The sequence below is a fragment of the Pantherophis guttatus genome, chromosome 8 (assembly GCF_059756535.1).
Source record: "Pantherophis guttatus breed Tessera chromosome 8, ASM5975653v1, whole genome shotgun sequence".
Taxonomy (NCBI): domain Eukaryota; kingdom Metazoa; phylum Chordata; class Lepidosauria; order Squamata; family Colubridae; genus Pantherophis; species Pantherophis guttatus.
Window position 1 is genome coordinate 7,633,598 of NC_142070.1, and position 9,704 is coordinate 7,643,301.

Consider the following 9,704-nt stretch of genomic DNA (forward strand, 5'->3'; position numbering starts at 1 on the left):
GACAGCTTTCATGCCTAAAACAGGAACTAGAACTCCCAGTCTCCTTGCTTAACTACTACAAACAGACTGACTCTCTCATAATAAATATGGGTATCACAAACACAAAATTTGGTTTTGGTTTTTCCCCCAAAAAAATATTGTTGATAAATCGGATGTGTCTTAGGTTATTTGCCAAGTACGTTTCATATTTCTCTATATTTGCCATCGGAGGGTTTTTAACTTAGAAAGTAAGCAGCCAGTGAATTTGTCATTAAAATCCTTCATTCTGATGTTCTCAATGGTAAGGAAGACATCAGGGAATAAGATCTACAAAAGTACTGCTAAATGTGATTAACCAATGCATTTTATGCAATATTTATTTCTTTGATCGGTAGAAACTGTTAGAACCTTTCTCTGCTCTTTGTCCGGATCATAAAGTTACAACTGATAAAGAGTGCTATCATATACTTGGCTTGTTGTTTGTTTATTGATGCTGCCCTGATTTCTTTTTTCAGAAGCCATGCAAGAAGCTGCTGTTATATCAACGCATATGAAAGGAGTTTTTTTAAACCATATTTTGTATATATATAGAAAACCCACTGAATAGATTTATGCTTAGCTAGAGGGAAAGAAGCATTCCTGGATTTTTATGAATTTAGGATAATGTGCAAGTCTTACCAGGTGATAAATCTGGACTAATTCTAAGATTCTCATATGTTGAGTTTTGCAGTTACTGCCTAAAAATTTTGTGTGCATGCGTGCGTGTGTATTTGTTTTCTGAGGTTTTCGCGGGTGTTTGTTATTCGGGTTTTCTCCCGCGTAAAATTGGAAAAATCCAATTTTAAAATCCAATCAGAGCACAGCCAAGCCCCCAACCAATCAGAACACACCTCCACCCAATCAGAACACAGCCAAGCTCCCATCAGTTCACACCCCCACTGGCAGTTAAAGGGAAGAAACAGCTGCGATCACACATTGCTCCTAGAAGCACGAAGCCGAAAACACCAGCCTGAAGATGACGAATGAGACTTCGTCGAAACATCGCCAAGACACTTCCAATTTTACGTGGGAGAAAACCCGAATAACCAAAGACCTATATATATATATAGTGTTTTTCTATCAAAGCACCTGGTCTACCCCAATATGGGAGGGAGCATACTGCTTCCCTTTTGCCTTTCAGCTCCAATCCAGGAACCCTCAAGTAGTCGCATTCACGACAAACCATTTTATACCAAATTTATATTTCTTTATCAGCAAATATAAATTTGATACACACACACACACTTATCCTTCTGCGACATAGGGCACAGTTTCTAAATTCTATTATGCAAACTATTTCGGTCGATGAAATCTAGAAAAAGAATTAGGGATAAGATCTCGAACGGATTGTTTGAAAATGCTGAGGGGTTTCATTTCCTTAAAATAAAACAATTACAATCGCTTAAGACATAAAACAACACTCATGCTGTGAAAGCAAAAGCTTTGGATAACAAGCATACTTTAGTTTTTAAACATGATTATTTTTTTGCAAATAAACAATTCTGCTGGCAATTTTTTATGGGGGCACTTATGTAATTGAAATTCTAATTAAGCTAAATCAATAGGAAACTGAGAAAATAAAATTTCAAGAGCATGCCGCCCCCTCCCCAGGCATTCTTTCTTAGGCAATTTAAATAATTCAAATAAAAGCAGTGGTGTGTTGCCATATGCTACGCCCACAAGAACTATCTTTAACATCTTCCTGGGAATTGCAGGGTAGGTTTTTGTCACTATGCAGCAATTTGTTCTTTTAAAAAAAAACAACTGCCAACTTGAAGATTCGGTCTCAAATTTCCAATGAAAGATTCAGGACTGTCTAACAATCCAGAATCTTATCAGCACACAACCCCAATACTGGTGTACAACCACCGCCAGACCAACTCCAGAGTTTATGCAGAGAAGAAATAAACTGTATATATGCCATATGCCGTGATTTGTCTAAAACACGCGGATTCCTGTTCTCCTCTCAACCTTCCTATAACCACAAAAACTCTGGAAAACGGGATTAGAAACTCAGCTTTTTCTCTGTTATTTCAGGAGGTTTGATTTCCAGCACCGACTCCAATTGCCACAGCAGAAATTAACTTAAAACACCTGAATTTAATACAAAAAACAAGAAAGAATTGCATGTTCGCATCTCCTGTTTGTTAAGAGCCCAAAACAAAGTAAACTGCATTCCTCATTCTTAATTCCAGATTTATCTGCTGATTACATTTCCATTGTCAGTCCCAAGACGTCAAAAGGTTTCTCACAATTTCAAGGTGTTGAGACTTAAGGGGCCAAAAGGAAGTGCCTATATATCCATTTTGCTGGGGTTTTTTTTTTTAATCGGGAGGGTAAAAAGCAGCATAGCAGCCCTAGGCTACAAGCTCCATCCTTTTTCAACATGGCTGCCGCTTCACCCCAGGTGGATAAGGGGAGGGGCTTAGTTCACCAGGTTGCTTTCATCCACCTGATCTTGGCTTGTTTCTCTGGTGTGGACTGGGGTGGGTTCTAAATTTTTTTACTACCGGTTCTGTGGGCGTGGCTTATTTTGTGGGTGTGGCTTGATGGTCATGCGACAATTCTTTAGGATTTAGCAGAGGTACTGGTCTACCAGGCTTTTAACTGCTTGCTACCCATTTATTTTTGCAGGCACTGGTCTACTCATATATTTTTGCAGGCACTGGCCTACCCATTTATTTTTGCAGGCACTGGTCTACTCATTTGTTTTTGCAGGCACTGGTCTACTCATTTGTTTTTGGAGGCACCAGTCTACCACCACATTGCCTTTTACCACTGATCAGCTGTAGGGCGGCCCTTTGAAGCCCCTCAGCAAGACTTTAAACAGTGTTTTTCCTTCTAGCTGATCAGCTGGGACTCAGGAGGCATCAATAGATTGGGGGTGGGGCCAAATAAAAGGTAAGAATAATGGGGGGGGGCAGAACCGGTTTGGTGATGTCATATCGTCACCGCTACCGGCTCAGCGGAACCGGGAGGAACCCACCACTGGATTTGAGCAAGGGTCCACACCAGAGAAACAAGCCCAAATAAAACAATGTCTGACAGATATTACATCTTTTCTATCCTGTTCTACGGAGTTGAGAGTTGGGCCTCTGACATAAAAGCCACTTGAAGAGAGTGGAAGCATTTGAAATGTGGATCTACAGGCGGCCGTTACATATAAACTGGGTTGACAAAATCAGAAATGAAGAGGTGATAAACCGCCTGGGTAAGCCAAGGGAATATAATCAAAACCACTAAAAAGCGAAAGTTAGAATATTTTGGACAGGGTGGATTTGATTTAAATCGAGTCGATTTAAATCACAATTGAAATCATGATTGCAATCACTAGTAAAAAGGCTTGATTGAAGTCAACTCGATTTAAATCATAATTGTTAAAGAGCAACTGTCATCTCTGCTACTCCTTTGACCCACTGTTGACTCACCGATAGTCCCAGTGTTGCAGAATATACAGTCTCATGCTACACAACTAAGCTCCATTTCATGATGAATAAACTAAATTATTTATGTAACTTAAATAGAAAACTATCTTACGATAGATTTTTACCTCAAAAGTTTTTTATTAAAATAAATTCAATAAAAATCAAAAAAATCCGATTTAAATAAAAAAAATCTGATTTTTTTTTTGATTTTTTTAAAAAAAATCATTGATTTTTATCCACCCTGATTTTGGACATGCAATGAGACACCCGGAAAAATACGGCATCCTTCACTTAATCCTCCAAGGAAAGATTGAAGGCAAACGAGGTCCAGGCAGAAGATGATGATCATGGCTTCAAAATCTAAGGGACTGGTCTGGACAAAACTCAGCAGCACTTTTTCGTGCGGCTGCTGATAAAAATAGGATTGCCAACATGATCGCCAACGTCCGATGATGGATATGGCACAAGAAGAAGAAAATAAAACAATAGGGAAATAATACTAATCCCCAGCACAGAGTGAAGGGTTTGGCATGCCCTTAAACAGTTTTAAAAGCAATCGATCTGCACATGCCGGAGTATAGTCTGGTTGTGTTTTATGGCACGATATTAAAAAAGGGGATCAATATACACTACAGGTAGTCCTCGACTTACAACAGGTCATTTAGTGACCGTTCCAAGTTACGACGACACTGAAAAAACGGGCTTATGACTGTTTTTCGTATTTATTACCATGGCAGCATCCCTGTGGTCACGTGATCAAAATTCGGATGCTTGGCAACCGACTCATATTTGCGACGTTCACAGTGTCCCGGGGTCATGCGATCCCCTTTTGCGGCCTTCTGATAAGCAAAATCAAGCCAGATTCACTCAACAAGCGTTTTACTAACTTAACCACTGCCGTGATTCGCTGTGGCAAGAAAGTTCGTAAAATGGGACAAAATCCATTTAATAACTGTCTCACTTACAAATTCAGGGCTCAGTTGTAGTCGTAAGTCGAGGACTACCTGTAGTCCTCAACATATGACTTACAATTGGGATCAGAATTGCCGTTGTAATCAAGGTGATTCTTAAGTGACTCGCACCCAATTTTACGACCATTTTTGCCATTGGTTGCTAAGCACATCACAGCAGTTGTTCAGTGAAACATATGGTTGTTAAGCGAATCGAGCCTTCCCTACTGACTTTGCTTATTATTGGAAGCCGGCTGGGAAGGTTGGAAGGTAAACATCTGAAGGTAAACCCCAGGATGCTGCAACTGTCCTAAATTTTAATCACGTGACTGTGGGGACTCTGCGACAGTCGTAAGTGCAAGAACCACATGTCACTTTTTAAAATACAGTTGTAACTTCAATTTGTCACAAAACGAATGGTGCCAAGTCAAGAACTCCTGTAAACTCACTTCGGTTGCACAAGTTATATTTTTTCAGCTTGCAGCAATCGAATGTGCTTAGGTAAAGGTTCCCCTCACACGTATGTGCTAGTAGTTCCCTACTCTAGGGCGCGGTGCTCATCTCCATTTCAAAGCCTGAAGAGCCAGCGCTGTCCAAAGACGTCTCCGTGGTCATGTGGCCGGCATGACTCAACACCAAAGGATCACGGAACGCTGTTATCTTCCCACCAAAGGTGGTCCCTATTTTTCTATGTGCTTTCAAACTGCTAGGTTGGCAGAAGCTGGGACAAGTAACGGGAGCTCACCCCGTTACACGGCACCAGGGATTCGAACCATTGAACTGCCGACCTTTTGATTGACAAGCTCAGCATCTTAGCCACTGAGCCACCGCGTCCCTCAAATGTGGTTAGACTGCAATATTTCAGTTCTCACAACTAGCCAGGATAGTGTAGGAGGTTAGCACCCACCCTTTTCCTGGAAGAGTGAAATATTTTGGGAAATATTAAAAAGGCAGAATATTATGTTTCCCTGTATGAGAAATGGAGAAGCATATTTTTAAAGACAAAGCAGCTCCCACCTTCCTGCTCCCACCCTTTTGTTAATGGGCCAGAGGCAGAAATTCAATCTTTGTCAATGAATCTCATTTGCAAGGCAACAGGACCCATCTAGACAGAAACTCCCCACATGGCACCTGGGAAGATTACATCAGCCAGCAAGGCTAGCTAAGACCCCCACCCCCCGGAAGTCTGACAACCAATCAGGATACTCTTTCTGGGCCCCAGGAAGTTCAAAGCCAGAGAGAGCATAAAACCCGAAAACTCGCTGTATCTGCCCTTTTCTGTTCAGGAACTCAAGCCATGTGATCCTGTCCACCATTAAACCATCTTTCCAAGCATTCTCCATGTTTCCAGTGTCTTTTTCCCCGCTTGGAGCAGAACCCAGAAGGATATTTCTTCCAACAATAGCAACAGATAATCAGAGTTCAACACGATCTCCCTGGTCATCTTATCATCAGTTTTCACTAAATTAGTCTTCTTCAATAAAGTGCTATATGAATTGTTTAGCGTTGAAGCCCCCCCAGGATATCCCTTGGCATTTACCCTTCCAGTGGTAATTCATTTAACTGATGTCTTTTATCACAATTACAATGTCTCCACTCCTGTAGAGATTTAGTTTCTGTTTTTGAACCAGAAAACCAAATGGAAAAAAAAAAACCCATAGGCTGTACATACGTATGTTCCTAGTCATGACTATTTTGGCATAAAACCTTCTCTCAATTAATAGAGCCAACTTTTCAAATTTTGGATCTGATATCAATGCTGGACATAGTTAGAAAAATTGATTTAATAAATAAGGATACCCCGATATATTTATTATTCCATAGGTTTAATGAAATTCATAATTTATTATTACTTGTGTGCCATTTTGGGAGTAAACCCATACTTATAGATGCTGCTTCCTCAAAAGTTAACATCAGGAAAATTTAGTAAGGACTGTTATTTATTGTTAAAAGATTTATGCACAAGTTCAAGGCAACATATATAACCCTTCACAACTCTGTAAGGGATGCAACAGTCTTTAATAGATGTATCATGTACTCCCAGCATTCCTCAAATGGTCAATAATGGAAGTAGGAGGGACGTCGTTTTTATTAGCACAGTTGTAAAATTTCTGTCCAAAGAGATTTTTTTTTTTAAAAAAATCACAATCTGCATTCCATTGCAATCTGAAACAAAACGCAAAAATTCTGAGAACGGTAAAATTCTATTACCGTAAAGAAAAGCCGCTCGATGCATTTCCTCTAGATATTCTAGAAAGTGAGCTGTTAAGAACCACACCACCGCCTTTCTAAATTTAGATACCATATTTTTTAAAGGATTTTCTTTTTTAGCTGGTAAACCTGCTTCTCGCTACAAGCCAGAATTTATTTTTTTTTTGTCAAAGATCATTAAGAAAAAGCCGGAACAACACAACCACACAGGGCCAAGTCTGTAAAAGGAAGAGGAAGGCCATCTCCATATCACAGCCCCAACTGGGTTAAGCTGTCAATCTGGATCTCAAAAGGCAACCCCCTCCCAAACAATACACACGTACACAAAATGTTTCTAAATTGGGCATTTCCTCCATCTGAAAAAAAAACAAACCAAACCCACCAGGATGTCTGAAAAGACTCCTGCAAAAGAAAGGATGATTGATTACAGGACCCCTGCATTCCCTTGACGAGGGTGGGAGGGGGATGTCATCCCATTTTATGGCTGCAAAAGGAGACCCCTGGGGAGCCACCCAGCTGCTGTTGAGTGGTGATGGGGAGGGGGGAACAGAGGGAAGCAGACATAAGGGGGGTGGTACTGAAAGCCCCCATTATTCTGCCCCAATTTAACAGCAAGGAGTTCATTTATTTAGATTTATCGGCTACTCGTTGACACAAGACACTTTAACACATGCACCTCACTTCCACACCCCCTACCCTATGGATCACAGAAAATCACCCACCCCCAAGCAAAGACGATCTTCTCCCACCCACCCACCCAAATTTTACTGGAGTGGCTTTCTAGGAAAGGGGAAAAAAAACCACTTTAAACTTTTTTCAAAGCAGACATGGGGGGTGCGGGTGGGGAGGAAGGCAACTCATCCATCCCAGAGCCCTCTTTCCCCACGTAGGGATCTCTGAATCCCCTCCCACTCAGGCGAGCCCCCTCCCCAATATCCTAGCCCTCTCAATGGAGGTTCATTCACTGGGGGTGGGGGGGAAGAAGAGAGAGAAAAGCCAGCCAAAGGGACCCCACTTCCTTCTGCTTCCCATCCACCCCCCAAAATAAATAATATATGTTTTATAAAAAGCACTTTTTCCCCTCCAGGAGCTGGATGGGAAGAAGCGGATGGCCTTGAAGGGACGGAGGGAGGGAAGGAGGAGAAGGGAAGACGGAAGGAAGGAGGGAGGGAAGGAAGGGATGGAGGGGAAGGAAGGAAGGAGAAAGAAGGAAGGAAGGAGGGAGAAAGGAAGGAGAAAGAGGGGAGGGGGGAAGGGAGGAAGGAAAGAAGAAAGAGGGGGAGGAGGGGGGAGAAAGGAAGGGAGGAAGATGGGAGGAGGAAGGAAGGAAGGAAGGAAGGAAGGGGAGGGAGGGAGGAAGGAATGAAAAAGGGAGGGAGGAAGGAAGGAAGGAAGGGAGGGGAGGGAGGTATGAAGGAAGGAAGGAAGGGAAGGAGAAAGGAAGGGAGGAAGGAAGATAGGAAGGAAAGGAAGGAAGGAAAGAAGGAAGGAAGGAAAAAAGGGAGGGAGAAAGGAAGGAAGGAAAAAAGGAAGAAGGAAGGAAAGAAGGAAGGAAGGAAGGGGAGGAAGGAAAGGAGAAAGGAAGGAAGAAAGGGAGGAAGGAAGATAGGAAGGAAAGGAAGGAAGGAAGGAAAAAAGGGAGGGAGAAAGGAAGGAAGGAAAGAAGGAGGAAGGAAGGAAGGAAGGAAGGGGAGGGAGGTAGGAAGGAAGGGAAGGAGAAAAGAAGGGAGAAAGGAAGGGAGAAAGGGAGGAAGGAAGACAGGAAGGAAAGGAAGGAAGGAAGGAAGGAAAAACAGGAGGGAGAAAGGAAGGAAGGAAAAAAGGAAGAAGGAAGGAAAGGAAGGAAGGAAGGGGAGGGAGGTAGGAAGGAAGGGAAGGAGAAAGGAAGGAAGAAAGGGAGGAAGGAAGGAAGGAAAAAAGGAAGGGAAGGGAGAAAGGAAGGGGAAAAGGAAGAAAGGGAGGGAGGGAGGGAGGGAGGGAGGAAGGAAGGAAGGAAGGAAGGAAGGAAGGAAGGAAGGAAGGAAGGAAGGAAGGAAGGAAGGAAGGAAGGAAGGAAAAAAAGGGAGGGAGGACCGAGCCGAAGGGAAGCCAGCCGGATGGGAAAGAGCCACAAACGGCCCGAGGAGAAGAGCCTCTCCGGCCGGTTCTGCCCAGAAACCCTCCCGCTTCCCTCGACCACGGGCGGAGGCTCGTCGAGGCTGCCTTCCACCCGAGGCCGAGGCCGGGCCAGGCCGCCGGTTGTTCCCCGCCCGGCGAGGCCGACGGAGCCTGAGGCGATTCCGCCGCCGGACGCGTCTCTCGGGCACTTACAACAAGAAGCTCATGATGGCGGCGGCGGCGGCGGCGGCGGAGCAAGAGCGGCTGCCTCGGCGCGGCTCCCAATGGCAGGCGGCCGCGGCGGGCGAAAGAGGAGGAGGAGGAAGGGGAGGCGGAGGGAAGGCGGGCGAGCGGGAGGGCCTCCGCCGTCCGGAGCCGCCTCTGCTGGCCGCGCCTCCCCTGGCAGCGCTGCTCCCGCCCTAAGCAGGCAGGCAAGGGTGGGCACCATGGGAGTTGTAGTCCGACGCGCCTGGAGCCTGTCCGACGGGCAGGGAGAGGGTTTGCCTGCCTTGCGGCCGATGGAGGGTCCTCTTTTTTTATTATTATTCCTCTGCGCCTCTCGGGCCTTCCTGGCTGCAGGTGCTATTCAACAGGTGCCTGCCTACCATCTCTCTCCCTCTCTCTCTCCTTATCTATTTACATCTGTCTATCATCTATCATATCTCCCCCCCTCTCTCTCATTGACAATCTACCGACAACAAACAATCAATCAATCTATCTATCTATCTATCTATCTATCTATCTATCTATCTCTAATCTTCTGTCATCTGTTTATTTCTCATCTATCATCTATCTATCTATTTACCTACCTACCTACCTACCAACCATCTTATTTATCATTATCTACCTATTAACTTCTATCATCCATCATCTTTTTATCTACTCATCCATCATTATCTACCTTCTATCAATATGTCTGTATCTACCTACCTACCATCTTATTTATCATTAAACCTCTATCAACCTCTATAATCCATTTATCATCTTTTTATCTATTCATCTA

General features: G+C 43.7%; 1 protein-coding gene across 1 annotated transcript in view; it reads right to left on the reverse strand.

Annotated features, from left to right (window-relative positions):
• The window catches only part of MOB1B (MOB kinase activator 1B), a 50,352-nt gene extending 40,996 nt beyond the window's left edge, over positions 1–9,356 (reverse strand). Inside the window, exon 1 of the mRNA XM_034431259.3 lies at positions 8,915–9,356. Coding sequence (XP_034287150.1) covers positions 8,915–8,928 — 14 coding nt within the window. The 5' untranslated portion in view covers positions 8,929–9,356. The remainder of the gene's footprint in view (positions 1–8,914) is intronic.
• Between the last annotated feature and the right edge of the window lie 348 nt (positions 9,357–9,704).